The 15618-nt window shown below is 42.3% G+C and overlaps 1 protein-coding gene across 2 annotated transcripts in view; it reads right to left on the bottom strand.

The window, feature by feature from the left end:
* Positions 1–15618, bottom strand: part of sema3g (semaphorin 3G) — a 49997-nt gene that overhangs the window by 17920 nt on the left and 16459 nt on the right. For both annotated transcript variants that reach the window (XM_022769781.1, XM_022769782.1), the window contains exons 3-4: positions 9761–9820; positions 2380–2499 (exon numbers count right to left, since the gene is read on the bottom strand). In XM_022769781.1, coding sequence (XP_022625502.1) covers positions 2380–2499; positions 9761–9820 — 180 coding nt within the window. The remainder of the gene's footprint in view (positions 1–2379; positions 2500–9760; positions 9821–15618) is intronic.

Raw genomic sequence — 15618 nt, 5'->3', positions numbered from 1 at the left:
TGAGTGGACAGTTTCTGATTTTTTAGTTCAGGCGCATAAAACAGCTTCTTTCTCCCAGAACTTCAACCAATAACAAACTCGGTGTGCCTCCTCAGACAGTCCTCCCTCTTGTCCTCCCTCTCTGTCCTCCCTCCCTGTCCTCCCTCTTGTCCTCCCTCTTGTCTCTCATCAGTGGATGAACAGCTGAAATGAACCAGGTCTTTTTAAAGCTGATGAGTTGAATCATCTGTCAGAGTTTTATCTTTGACTATTCAAACATTTGTTGTCCATAAAACACTGAAGCCTCACGTTTGGTTTTAAAACGTTAAATGTCTCAGAGTCTCCAGAGTTTACAGCTGGACTCACTCAGGCATCTGAACTTGGCCCAACAACAGACTTCATTTCTGGCTGTTGTGTTTGGCCTTTTCCTCACTGTCCAATCAAATACTGCCTGGTCTCCCTCTCTCACCACTCTCACTCTCATTTCATCTTTTGCTGCCCTTCACTGCTCTTGGTTTGAACAGTTTATTTTTCTACTCTTATTTGTTTTGATGCTTTTTTCTTCCCTTCTTCTCACCAGATTCTGGAAATCCTTCAGAACATGGACTCAGAGGACAAAGAGGGAGACAGACTGGAGGAGACGGACAGAAACAGGACAGTGATGAGGTAGAGACATGAGGACAGAGATATGATCATTACATGGAAACTCTGACATGAAAAGAGGAATGACCAGAGATGAAGAGAAAATGACTGAAAAGACAGACGCAGTAAATACTCCTGAATTCATTCACCTCTGCTTTATCCAAAACAAACAGAAATTCCTCTGTTACTACGTCTGTATAGTCTACACTTTTATCCATATTAATGCTGTGCTATCTGCCCTGCTGAAGAGTCTTTTTTCCCATGATTCCTGGCACTTTCAGAGGCTGTGATGGAGGAAGTGAGTGACTCTGAAAAAGCAGCTATCCTCAGTTAAAGTGGCTTTTACTGAAAAATTTAGTATCTGAACTGTGTGTGTGTGTGTGTGTGTGTGTGTGTGTGTGTGTGTGTGTGTGTGTGTGTGTGTGTGCTATATAGAGGGAGTGGGAAACACAGCCTCATGATGTAGATTGTGTGATGATGATGAAGAATGTGGTGAGAATTAAATTTGTTTTCAGACTGAAAGTGTGATGATGTTGATTTAATTTAATTTGATTTGTTTCATTTGATTTGATCAAACTCTGAACTATTGACCAGATGAAATTCAACAGTTTAAAACAGTGTTGGAGTTTCCCTCCCTGGGAACATGGAAACTACTGAGGCTTCCTCTGAGTGAACATCAGTCAGCTGCTGCACCAGAAAATGATGTTCTGTTGTGTGATGAAAACATGAAATATAGTCAGAATGATCACGAGAGAACAACAACATGAATTCATCTGTCAAAACACTGGCTAGAGGACCTTATTTTATTCAACACAGATGAACCTGAGAGAGAGAGAGAGAGAGAGAGAGAGAGAGAGAGAGGAGGCAGGAAAAGACAGAAGTTTGTGTATCTCTGCCACTAACTGAGATGAAACACCTTGGAGGTCAAAGGTCATCCCACCCAGAGTCCAGTCTGAGGCTCACGGCCTGAAGACGTCAGACAGTCGAGAGTGTGTTAAATAAATGGACAGACCCCCTGTGGTGTTCACACACACACACACACACACACACACACACACACACACACACACACACACACACACACACACACACACACACACACACACATACACACACACACACACACACCCCTCTCTTCATGCCCGGTTTGATCCCCTCCTGCTGGGACAGTCAGGGCAGCACACTGGGCTGCGACTCTGTCTTAATGGCTCCATTCATTGACTCATGTCTTTTAAACAGCTCCAAGTGTGAGACTCTGCAGTCGGTCCCCCTGTGCTCAGTGGCTGTGGACAGGAAGCCTGATGTACAGAGCTGCTCAGGGGTCTGAGCATGGAGCAGGTTCAGTCCGAACAAACATGTTGGCACCAACCACATTTGTTGCATGAGTGTGATTCCACCACAGGACCTGGTTCATTATCTGATACAGGATCTGTGTTTGTACTGTGTTCATGTAGCGAGACCAGCACTGTGACTTCATGTAGAACATTGTCAATACTTATTACTATTAACCAGTCATCAGCTGTTGTAAAGACAGTCACACTTTAAGCATCATGGACCAATACATTTGATAACATGAAATCAAATGCAGCTCTATGATGTGACAGAACCCACTGTGACCTTGAGTCTCCATAAACCACAGACAGGTGTGTTTCCACCTGTACACCTGGCCTGTTAGCAGAGACACTGTGACAGCTGCAAACCACACACTGTTCCCCAACACACTCAAATACACACACAGCTGATCTTCACCCGCCTCACCTCTCCTCTGTGTCCCACATAGATGAAGGCACACATGGGCTGGAAGGCACCTGTGCCGCAGGCCAGGAGGTGGGTGCGGTTGTAGGGCTGCAGGAGGCGAACAAAGTTGGAACACTCCGTCTGTAAAACACAGATTAACACACAGATTAAAGATGATTAGGACATGTGTGCAAAGGTAAAATACAGTGTATGTTACATTTTCTGTGATGTCCATGTGAATTAAAGTGTCACACACACACACACACACACACACACGCAGGTTGATTTTCAGGGTATTGAACCACAATGATTTAAGGATTATTGATCCCATATGTTTGTGTAATGAGCTGTATCAGATAGGGTTAGGGTTCCTCAGTGTGCTGTAAAGAACTTGTATCTCTGATACTTGGATTTCAGCCAAAGTGAAACTCTGATGTTTCAGAACAAGTTTCATCGGGTTCTGTGAAACATCAGAAACTTCTGGGTGTAAAGATGTGGTGCAGAATTTGAGGGTTTTGAAGTAAGTTTTGTGGAGATGATGAAGACATGAATTAACTTAACTGAAAGAAACTGAAAGAAATAAAAGAGATTCAACTTGATCATTGACACGGACACTCAAACAAACGAGAGTGAGAACAAAAGAAGTGGGAACGAAGGAAACAAGACATTTCTGTCCAGACAGGAAGCAGAGGGCATGACTACTTCCTGCTTCCTGTCTATAACAGCAGCAGCTGACAGAGGATTGGCCCTGTGTCGTTCTCTCACAGTAACAAGGTCAAACTCATCTGTGACACTGAGAGTCTGGAGTGTGTCTGTTCAAAAAGTGTGTGTGTTCATGTGTGAATACTGAACTGAATAAATCAAAGTGCATTGGTCCATGTGTCTTTGTCTTTTGGTTCATGTTGTCCTCTCCAGATTTCTGCACATGAAGGTGTGGTAGTTTTTTTTGGTGTGTTTTTTACGTTGTGTGTGTGTGGTTAATCTGTCTTTCCGTGTGTGTGTGTGTGAGTGTGTGTGTGTGTGTGTGTGTGTGTGGGCAGCCTGTGTTGCTCTCAGAGTCGCAGTTAGACACTCAAACATTGGTAATGGTTCCTTCAGTGCTCTGCAGATCTGATGTAAACTATGTCAACACACTACCACAAATAGTTTACATCATCATACTGTGCTCATGTCTCTACCCAAACAAATCCAGGCCACTAATAAACTGAACAGAAACACATGATGCATTAAGAACGAGTTCAATAAATCAAAATTTACTTCTAATTATTCATCTGGCTTTGAAACACTTTCCCTGTGTATTTCTATTGAAGAGTAAATCTGGCAGCTGCTTTTTAAACCTCTGGCCTAATTATTTATCCCAGATCACTGTTGGATTTACTCATTGTAGAACTTATGTGCAGTCTACTGGAATCATCTTCTGGACTGAATGAATAGAAATCTGTCTCTCATGTGTTTCCGCTGCTCGGGGAGTCGTCTCAGAGATCTGTGTGTGGCCGCGGAGAGCAAAGGTTTAAAAGAGGAAATATGTCTCTGCTCTCCTGGCCTGGGATTTTGGGTTTTACACATCTGTGTGGTCGTGTCCGAGATGAAGTGGCAGTGAAGGGAGTGGTGTTAAACAGAAAATGAAGTGATCACCAAATCTGTTTTCGTCTCACTGGAGATTTCAGGGAAAACACTTAAACTTCCAGCCAGGACTGAAAATGGAGAGATTTACTCATTGCATAAATATCCAGGGTCAAGGCTGTTTGGTGGAAAAGAATGGAACAATGTTCATTTATCAACCTTTTTCTATCAAGGGAAGGTCGACTGACCACGAATCCTCATTCCCATCAATACCCTGCTGTCCATCCACTCAGTTCAAACTTCCCTCACAAACCACATCTTTTCATTTAAACATCACATCATTGCTACATTCACTCTGAGTGGTTTTTAACATTAACATAAACAAACAGGAACTTTGCCAAGGCCTCTCCTTCACAATGTACAATAGAGATCTGATCCTCCTGATATATATATATATATATATATATATATATACACTTCCCAAATGCTATTATGGATCAAACATGGAGCTAACATGTAGCAAACATGGAGCTAACATGGAGCCAATATGGAGCTAACATGTAGCTAACATGGAGCCAATATGGAGCAAATATGGAGCTAACGTGTAGCAAACATGGAGCTAACATGTAGCAAACATGGAGCTAACATAGAGCCAATATGGAGCTAACATGTAGCTAACATGGAGCCAATATGGAGCAAATACGGAGCTAACGTGTAGCAAACATGGAGCTAACATGGAGCCAATATGGAGCTAACATGTAGCTAACATGGAGCCAATATGGAGCAAACATGGAGCTAACATGTAGCAAACATGGAGCTAACATGGAGCCAATATGGAGCAAACATGGAGCTACAATGAAAAGTTCAGCAGCCAAACATGTGCAGACTGACCCGAGCAGGGAGTGGCAGGTTTGGTCCTGGAGCTGTTTCAAGTATAAAGGGTGAAGCTCAGTAAAGATAGTCAGATTCTGTACTAACAGGAAATGAGGACCAACACAGACACACACACAAATACACACATGAACCAGACTACAATCAACAGGACCTCAAACACAAAAACAATCACAGACACACAAACATCACGGAAACAGTTCAAAGCTGCATAAACGGCTCGTCCAAGTCTTTGGTCTCAGCTGTTTGATCCTCAGAGAAACCAGTTCACTGACTTCAGGACTTCAGCCCTGAACACATTCAGTCATACCAGCTACTCCAACATGTAACCAATCAAAAGAAACCCACAGTCACCTAACTAAGCGTCAGATGTAAGAGCTGAGACCAACATGACCCATATCTCGGCAGCAAGACAAGCCAGAGTCTCTGGCGTCTGCAGCATCTTTTTCTCATTAATATTAAACAGAACACAATAAAGAGCCATGAAGAAGAGCCGCTGTATCATCCCACATAATACTGTATAAACAGTATAAACAGAGAGCTTTACATCCTTTCCAAGATGGACAAGTCAATATGGAGTTAACGAGCCTTGCTTCAGTCCCATTGATGACAATTAATGACTCAATGATTCAAGGACTTAGATTTCAATTTGGCTCTCAAGTAGAAAGTGGACTCTTGTCTCAGAAACCACTCAAAGTGCTTTATAATACCTGCCTCATTCACACACACACTGATGGAACAGCCACCAGTGTAAATCTGGGGTTCAGTGTTGAGCTGGGGATCGAACCACCGACCTTCAGATTCATGGACGACCGCTCTTCCTCCTGAGGCACAGCCTGTAGGTCACATTCACTCCTGCCCTCTCTTACATGACATTAGCTTTGAATCACAGTCAGATCTTCTTACAGTAAATCACCTGAGATATGACTCCTCAACAATCCGAAAACACTGAGTTGCGAAAAAGAACAGTAATATATATATATAATATATATATATATATATATATATATATGTATATATAACATATATATAACTGTCAAGGTTTGCCATGGCAGACACTTTTTGTTCCTTGTGCTCCCCTTTGTCTGTGTCGGTTCGTCTGTTGATCTCTGGGTTTTCCTGGATCTGTTCATGTCTGGTTTGGCCCCGAGCTGATCATGTCTCCTGTTGTCATCCCCTGTGGTCCCTCGTGTTTTGGCCTGTTGTTTAACTTCTTGTGTTTCCCTGTGCTTCCCCAGTGAAAGCTCTTTCATTTAATAAACATTTTGCACCGTGCCCCTGTGTTGGCTGCATTTTGGGTCCAGCCTTACCCGCATAGTGACAGATCGTGACATATAACATACTTATATATTATATAACATATAAAACGTGAGTGTTTTCTAAGCTGCTTCCTTTAAAGCTGAGTTCTGGATACTTTTCAGCAGCTAAAACTACTTTGATAAGAACTTTGTAGACTCAAAATACCTAAGACTGATTCCATGTGGAACTGATCACAGCTCTACTGATCCAAACCAAAGGATTACTGACTCCATCAAGTCTGTTCTCTGAGTAGTAGTCTGAACTCTGTTTAGTTCACATACAGAAACATCTACTCTCTCACTTGTTATATCTGATCTCTGCTCTGAGCTCAGAAGGTTCAGTTCAGCTCAATGTGTTAATGTGTCACAGTTTCAGCTCCTTAAACATGGAGGAAGCAGCTGATGTGATAATCAGTGGAAGGAGAAGATGAAGGAGAAGAATGTGTGAAGATTTCGAGACGGAGCGCGCCTGGCTTATATCACTGAGCCTCCCTGTAATTAATGATGGAGCAGGTCATGAGGTTGTGACTTTGGGAGGAAACTCCATCAGTAACAACATGTTGAAGGTGGGAGACAGTGGTCAGGGGGAGGCTGAAGAGACAGAGCCTTTCATTAAAGACACAACCCTAATTTATTTATCTCATTCTGCTTAATATGGAGCTGTAAACAGACTGAAGACAGACACACAGCTGCAGTGCATTCAGGACAAATGATGGATTATATCTATGTCTCTCTCTCAACCACCACACACACACACACACACACACACACACACACACACACACGCACACACACACACACACACACACACCTTTCACCTTTCCAACCTCAATAACTTTTTATCAAACTCTGTTTCATTTAACAGACACAGAGAGTAAACATATGAGATGTAACATCTGCGTGTGTGTGTGTGTGTGTGTGTGTTTTCTAGATGTCATGGGATACAACAGTAATCCATCTAATTCTAAAAAACCTTTTAAAAACAGAGTGAGAGACGTGAAGGAATGTAGAGTCAAACATCTCTATCTATTACTACACTACTACACACACACACACACACACACACACACACACACACACACTTTAACTTTATGACACCTTTTGGCATAGGTTAGGTAGAGTTACACAGCTTGTTTTAAGATCTGGTTAATAATGCACTGTGACTCCTCCTCTCCACTACAGACAGTACAGTAGCACGCACACACACACACACACACACACACACACACACACACACACACACACACACACACCTAGACGTCATATGAGCCTTGTGAGCAATGTGCAGAGGAAACACCTAATAAAACTGATATAAGAGACCCAAGACACACCTGCCACTTCAAACACTGAGAACTTACACACACACACACACACACACACACACACACACACACACACACACACACACACACACACACACACACACACACACCTTCTAACCTGTTCCAGATGGAGGTGTCAGACTTGAGACTTCTTGCCATGAGCACAAGAAGATTTATAACTCTTAGAACAGTGTGTCTTCATTTTGTGTGTGTGTGTGTGTGTGTGTGTGTGTGTGTGTGTGTGTGTGTGTGTGTGTACCAGTAATTAGCTCCATGTATTCTGAGCAGCTCTAAAATCACAGAAAGCTCCAAATTTGACCAAATTTAAGGATGTCTGAAAACATCAAAGAAAAGAGACTCTTCCTCTTCCTTTATTTATTCCTTCCTTTCTCTACTTTCTGCATTTCTTTGTCATTCCTTCTTTCTTTTGCTCTCTCCTAGTTTAATAGTTTCATCATTGCTCACTTCATCATCTTCATCATCATCTTATGCTAGCAGCTCTGTGAGGCTGTAGTGCTCTGACCTACACACTAACCTCAACACCTGACATTTAGCAGTTTATCATGTGTGTTAGCATGCTAACATTTGCTAATTGTCACAAAACACATGGTACAGCTGGGGCTGATGGGAATCAATAGTTGTGCATGTGTTGGGTCATAAACCAAAGTAATGGACGGACCGAAATTTTTGACCCGATGGTGGCGCTTGAGGAAAGGTTCAGGGATCACAACACACTAAACTGAACCTTCCTCCTGCTGCACCTTCACAACTTCATAATTCCTCCATGTTTATTCTTTAAAACCATCATCATCTCCATCCTGTCCTCTTTCCATTCCCTCCGAGAACTTCCCTCTTTAACAAGCAGCTGAGCTTGTGCGGAGGTAAACATCTCAACCTGCCGACACGTTCTTGGGCGTGGTTCCATTTAGTACAGTATGTTTTTTGTTGTTTGTTTTGTTATTTACATCTTTATTGAATTTAAATGACATTGATACTGGGTTGGTGATACAGCTACTGGTTCTGGTATAGACATTGTGAAACATAGAGCATAAAGAAGAGATTACTGAGCAAAGAAAAACAAACAAATCAAATTCTAACCCACATATAAGGATGTGTGAAATTCAGTTCCCTTCAGTCTATTAAGCATAGACTCATGAGATGGGTTATGATGGGTCACCATGGCATTCAGCCAGTCCTTCAGGTCCGGTGATACAGCAGCTTTCCAATGTGTTAAGATAATTCTGGAGGCTGTAACCAATCCTACCATAGACAGAAAATATCCTTTTTGATACATTTGGTATTTGAGATCTATCCCCTAATAAACACACAGCAGGAGTTTATTTATTATTTACATTATTTAAGGTGATCCAGAATCTCACTCCCCTCTTGTCTCTTGGTCACAATTAGTCCTCCTTTGTTTTCTCTCCTCTCATATTCCTCTCCTCCTCGTTTGTTCCCTCGCCTCCTTCCTTCCTCTGTATTTGGGCTTTTGTTAACAGCATCAGCAGTTCTTCCTTTTCCTCCTTCACAGAACTAATAAAACTGCGATGCTCTTCTGTCCCTGCAGTTCTCTCCTCATTAACACAGACTGTAGATGGAAACTTGAAGGTTTCATTATAATTATGAAGTCATCTTGCTGCTGTAGACTTCACTGGAGAGAAGGTTTACTGGGCTGCTGTACCTGTTCAGAGATGTGGGGGAGCAGAGCGGGAAACTGAAGTGTCAGCACTAAACTGTGTCAGTATGTCTTTTAGTGTAAAGTGCTGGAGGCACATTCTGCCCTTCTCATCACAACATGAGCCATTTGGGGCCTTAAAAGGTTCTTATAGTCCAGCAGAAACATTTAGTATTCTAGTTCTCAACCCCCTCGTCTTAAACTGCAGCCTGATACCCTGAGAGCACAGACCCGTCCCAGGATCCGGATGGTGAGCTGCCAAAGTCTCTGCAAAGAACCAACTAGACAAGCCAGAGGACACAAGTGCCACGGAGAAAGCCCTAACCCTCTCTGTTCTCTTGGCATCAGCACAGAGCTGCTCAACAGCAAAGGTCAACTGAGTCACTTCATCTACGGACACACTGAACTGCCAGAGTTCAAGTTACTGGAAACAGGAATAAGAAAGCAACAGTCAGACCAGGCAAACACATTCAGAAATCAGCAGGCAGACAGGACACTGACCACAGAACCTGTCCCAGGTATTACAGGTAGACAGGAAACAGGTGGTGACGTCTAACAGAGACAATCTTATAAAACTGGCCTCATCTGAAAATGCTGCTTTTGTGTTAATGTTGTTCATGGAAATATGTTAAATCAAACCGGGAGTCACTCACCTGTTCCTTCCCTGTTTCAACACATTCCTCTCTGTTGCCAGGTAACGGAGGCCAGTAGATCTATAAAGACAAAGAGAGAAAGATGGAGGAGCAGAGAGAAGGAAAAAAAAAGTGTGATGATTAACGACCTCATAACTTACAAGACAACCACCTTCTTATATGAACCATTCTTCATATTGCAGAATGTAATTTTCCTGTGGGTTGGGCTTAGATCTGCAATCAAAACATAATAATCAGCACGTGTCGTTACAGTTGAATTATTGTTTCTAAATTGAGCAGATCCTCCACACTGATTAACCACGAGGAGCCACGGACTGTAGGAGTTAACTGGCTTGTAGAACTGAAACCTTGATTGAGGCATGACAGATACATTTATCATCCAGTTATAACAGCAGAAGCTCCAGCCAGTGGATATTAAAGCTTCATCCAAATTACAAAACAACAGTGTTCCCACTCTCTTCCAGTATCTGCAGATCATTTGGATTTGATGGGTCCAAGTTGTGTGATCATGTGTCTCTGAGAAACTGCCTCCAACCCAGTACAGGATGTTAAAGGGATTTCTTTCGTGATGCTCACAGCTTGAAAACAAAGAAATTAAAGATATATTTCTATATATAGATATATAGATATATATATAGATATATAGATATATAGATATACTGTATATGAAAGAAACAATGTCCTGTCACTCCAGATGAGCCACTCTCATCACAGTTGTGGTTTTCATCTGAACTACTTCATTCCCCCATACTTCACCCACACACACCCACCACACACACACACACCCACACAACCGCACACACACCCACACCACACCACAAGCACACCACACGACCACACACAGCACCCAACACACACACAGCTCACACACCCCACACCACACCAAACGTCCACAGCACAACCTCAACACACACCACAATGCACACCAACACATCACCCGAGCACCCAACCACACACACACCCCACACACACACACACACACACACACACACACACACACACACACACACACACACACACACACACACACACACACACACACACACACACACACACTTCTGTTTTGTGTCTAGAAATAAAATCAGACCTTTGGCTGTGAACTAACTCTCCTCCTTACAAGAACATCTGGAGCTTAAGAAGAGAAAACAAGATATAAATAAACCAAACTCTCAGGTTCTCACAGTGAAGATCCAACATGATCAGATCAGGAAAATCCCAAAGTCTTCAGCTCCAATAAGGAGATGAGGTGAATCTGGGATAAGCATGAAATAAAGTTTCTAGTTTTCACTGCCACTAAAGAGGAACGTGTGTCTCTGTGCTGAGCTGCAATGATGTGTGTAATAACCAGAGGTCGTCTCTCTGAGACAATCAGTCTTTGTCTGGTCCAGTAGGAAGCTGGTTCTGTTTTGGCGAACGGGGAGAACAGAAAACAAATGGTTCTGACGTACATTACTGTGTCTGAGTGTGTTCATTGTGTATGGAGAACATGTGTGTGACTCTGTGGTTTGACTATGAAACAGAGACAGATATTGAGACGATGTGAACTGAGTGTAATCTCTTCTTTTACTCTTCACACCCCGAATTTGACGTCAGCAGAAGAATTATGATTTTATCTTAAATCAATATGAATTCATCAGCAGCACAATGACTCACTGTAAATAAGACTGAAATTGTCTGACATATCTTCGTCATCTTAATGTAAAGTCATGTATAAATAAAGGTTGTGACACTGATGAGTCTGGAACGGCATACTTATATGTTTTCATAAAAATAACGCAAAAAAACATCTCTGTCCAGACGAGCGTTTTAGCTCCGTATCAGAAATAATCTAAACCTTCCAAACTAATACACCTGAAAACATATGTCACATGACCATTCACCATTGCTGGTGTAAACAGGAAGCAGATTGTCGACTTTGCAGTTGGTTGCTTCAGTGCAGAAAATACTATGAACAAGGAACAACAATGGCACAATTAAGACCATAGATTTATGGAAGCGTTACTAAAAGTAAACATAGAAGGTGTGAGGTGGTCCTGGCAGAGGATGGTCTGCTTCATACCTACAGAATCAGTGTTTTACTTGTGAAAACTCATCATAAAATAAACTCTACTGCAAACATGTTGTTGATATCCAGCTCCAAACCATGGAGCACCAACCTGCTTTGGTGCTTTTGGCTCACAGTCGCGGGAATCCATTAGAAACAGTCATTTGTTTCATGCCTGACTGAAATGAACGTATAAATGAGGGCCAGTCTCAAGCTTGGCTGGAGCTGGTTCAGATCTCTGAAACAGTTTCTTTGGCAGGATGCTGGATTGATATGAATGTGAGCCTGTTGAAAGGCCTGGCTCTCACACACAGTCTGACCTAAAGCAGCCTGATACTGATACACTGAAATCAGGCCCTACCTCAAACCCCAATGCCAACGGTCATGGCAGTTCTTTATCTTCAGACTCAGTCAGAGCTTCTAACGCCCTGTGAATAAACTGAACCTTCAAAAGTGTCACAGACACAATACTTGAGTGGTTAGCCAAAACCCTGAGCAGATAAAAATCATCATTGTTCACGTTCCAGCTGCTAAACAACCTGGAATGGATCTAAATCCTCATTTTATAACACATCACTTCAGGAATGAGACTCAGCTACTGATTGAATTCAAGACAATATTATACATATATATATATATATATATATATATGTGTGTATGTGTGTGTGTGTGTGTGTGTGTGTGTGTCTGTATGTGTGTGTGTGTGTGTGTGTGTGTGTGTCTGTATGTGTGTGTGTGTGTGTGTGTGTGTGTGTCTGTATGTGTGTGTGTGTGTGTGTGTGTGTGTGTCTGTATGTGTGTGTGTGTGTGTGTGTGTGTGTGTCTGTATGTGTGTGTGTGTGTGTGTGTGTGTGTGTCTGTATGTGTGTGTGTGTGTGTGTGTGTGTGTGTCTGTATGTGTGTGTGTGTGTGTGTGTGTGTGTGTCTGTATGTGTGTGTGTGTGTGTGTGTGTGTGTGTCTGTATGTGTGTGTGTGTGTGTGTGTGTGTGTGTCTGTATGTGTGTGTGTGTGTGTGTGTGTGTGTGTCTGTATGTGTGTGTGTGTGTGTGTGTGTGTGTGTCTGTATGTGTGTGTGTGTGTGTGTGTGTGTGTGTCTGTATGTGTGTGTGTGTGTGTGTGTGTGTGTGTCTGTATGTGTGTGTGTGTGTGTGTGTGTGTGTGTCTGTATGTGTGTGTGTGTGTGTGTGTGTGTGTGTCTGTATGTGTGTGTGTGTGTGTGTGTGTGTGTGTCTGTATGTGTGTGTGTGTGTGTGTGTGTGTGTGTCTGTATGTGTGTGTGTGTATGTGTGTGTGTCACTAAACAAACAGACTTTCCATGCAGTTGATATTGTTTCTGTGAACTAGCTGGGACATGACTGTATGAACTGTAGTGGCGTGTTGTGACACGCTGATGTGAGAACCAACTGTCTCTGCCGTCGGCTCAGTGTTGCTGGCAGACAGATGGAATCATGGGAAGTGATGAGTTTATTTTTGACTGACTCAGAATGCAAAAAGTCACTGAAGAGATGGTTTGAATTTCAACACAACTCTGCTTTTAACAAGAAAACACTTTTTACATTGTTTTACCCTGAGGCCAAAGAGATCACTCCCCAATCATGTTACACTGAGTAGTTCTCCTAAATCACCATGGAAACACAAGATACACCGGAATCACTGCATGTAACCAAACACTGAGTAAAATAAACCAGTTGTTCGAACATGATTAAACACTTCAGAGAGCCTTCGACACGTGTCAACTTCAGTTCCAAAAATAACACTTTCATAATCAAAGATAATATATCAAGTACCACTCCTACTGGTTTACGTTTTAGCCCTCGAAATATTTATTCATTTACATGAACTACATCAGTATTTGTCTTAGTGTTTTCTGGCTAATTATCATTAAGTGCATTGTTCCTCTGGTTCTGGATCCAGTTTAAGGTCTGGGCTCAAACACAATAGACGATTGGATTTAATTCCATCTGACGTGTTTTCAACTGAAGCCTTGTGTTGAGAATTATAACTTACTCCTTTTTATTATTTCACTGCTGTTCCTCAGATTTATAGAGGAAAGATTTTTTATGCCAAATATTGTGAGCTGTGGTGGGCAGAGTCTGAGCCAGTGTAACAGATTTCTCAGAGCTTCACTCTGGTTATGAAAACTTCACGTTTATTAGTATTAACATCATTTTATCAGATACAAAACAACAAGTTTAATGGATGAAAAAAATCATTATTTGCTTGGGAATAATTTAGTGTGTGTTAGAGTGTGTGTTGATAATTAGACAAGTGTGTGTTGATTGACATTTTGGGAATTTCTTTCCAAAGGTGAGATGAGAAGATCCATACACATCTTAGTATGGAACTGGAGCAGGGATTAGCCTAGCTTAGCATAAGGACTAGAAGCAGGGGAACAGCTATCCTAGTTCTACACCTTTACAGCTCATAATTAACCCGTTGTGTCTCATTTGTCAGTGTAAATATCTCTAGTTGTAAATGAACAGATGTCACGCTGATGTTGATCTTCATCCTTCACAAAGTGTTCAAAGCCCCTGAGGTTCAGATTTCATAAAATGATGCAGAGATCAGATCACAACTTTTAAACACTGAAGCTGGTTGTCATAGCAACATTGACTATAATCCCTTATGCCAGGCCTTGTTTGAATTGATTCAGTTCTTTTTCTCCTGCTTTGAGCAGTGGGTTATGGTGAGTTTGGCACATGTGTTCCTGTAAACCTCTATTTCAATGAACTGGCATCACTGACTTCTGGCACTGACACAAACATCAAACCTCAAACAGCCTCAGAGCTGCATGTATGATGTTCAGCCAAGAGAACAGAGAGAGGAGGATGAGCGAGGGATGAAGAGGAGTTAAAGGCTGCATCAGGTGGGTGGCATCTGGCTCTATATGTGCTTAGATCCCCATTCACCCATTCACCCCATTCACTCTGTCAGTGTCTTTGACCCAAGTAGGAGCACAGATACACGCACCCCCCCCCCACACACACACACACACACACCCACCCCCCCCCCCACACACACACACACACACACCCACCCCCCCCCCCACACACACACACACACACACCCACCCCCCCCCCCACACACACACACACACACACCCACCCCCCCCCCCACACACACACACACACACACCCACCCCCCCCCCCACACACACACACACACACACACTTCTCTTTGCTACAGTGGTTGAAGAACATCAGGGATTTCTTTTCTTAGAGACATATTTTTGTTCTGAACCTACTAGGAACCTGGAGCAGTTAATTTGCTGCTCGCCTCCTGCTGGAACCTAATATCTAAATATACTGCGTATTTTCCCAAAACTATTCCTGTACAGATGAAACGAAGTCCTGTTTTAATTTAAATCTGCTCGTTTCCCTGGTGTCGGTGCCCTCCAATAAAAACTCTCTGAAACCTCAAAAGATATAACCCAAAGATACATTAACTCCTAAATCTCATATCTGAATAAATGACATTAAATATGTAACATGAGAGACACTTTTCCATAATTGCTAACATACTGTATCTGCTCTTATTCAAGTCTTAGTGACATGAACCCTGTGATTCTTCTCAAAATGAAGAAACTTTATTTAAACAAAGAAACAATAGCATGATAGCATTCTGACTTTCCCTCCTCTGACTGACAGACTCTCCATCACAGTGTGATCATAATTCATGTCTCATGTCTTTCAGGCAAACTGAAACTTGTAACACTGTGTTTGACAAGGTTCAATGGAAAATTTATACTAAAGGTGGAAACATGAGGTTTGATTTATGACTAGTTGCACTTTTACAGCTGCTCCTGCTCCAGCC

Source organism: Seriola dumerili, unplaced genomic scaffold (genome assembly GCF_002260705.1).
Source record: "Seriola dumerili isolate Sdu_G_001 unplaced genomic scaffold, Sdu_1.0 BDQW01005284.1, whole genome shotgun sequence".
Classification (NCBI taxonomy): domain Eukaryota; kingdom Metazoa; phylum Chordata; class Actinopteri; order Carangiformes; family Carangidae; genus Seriola; species Seriola dumerili.
This window is presented reverse-complemented; position numbering and strand designations above follow the sequence as displayed.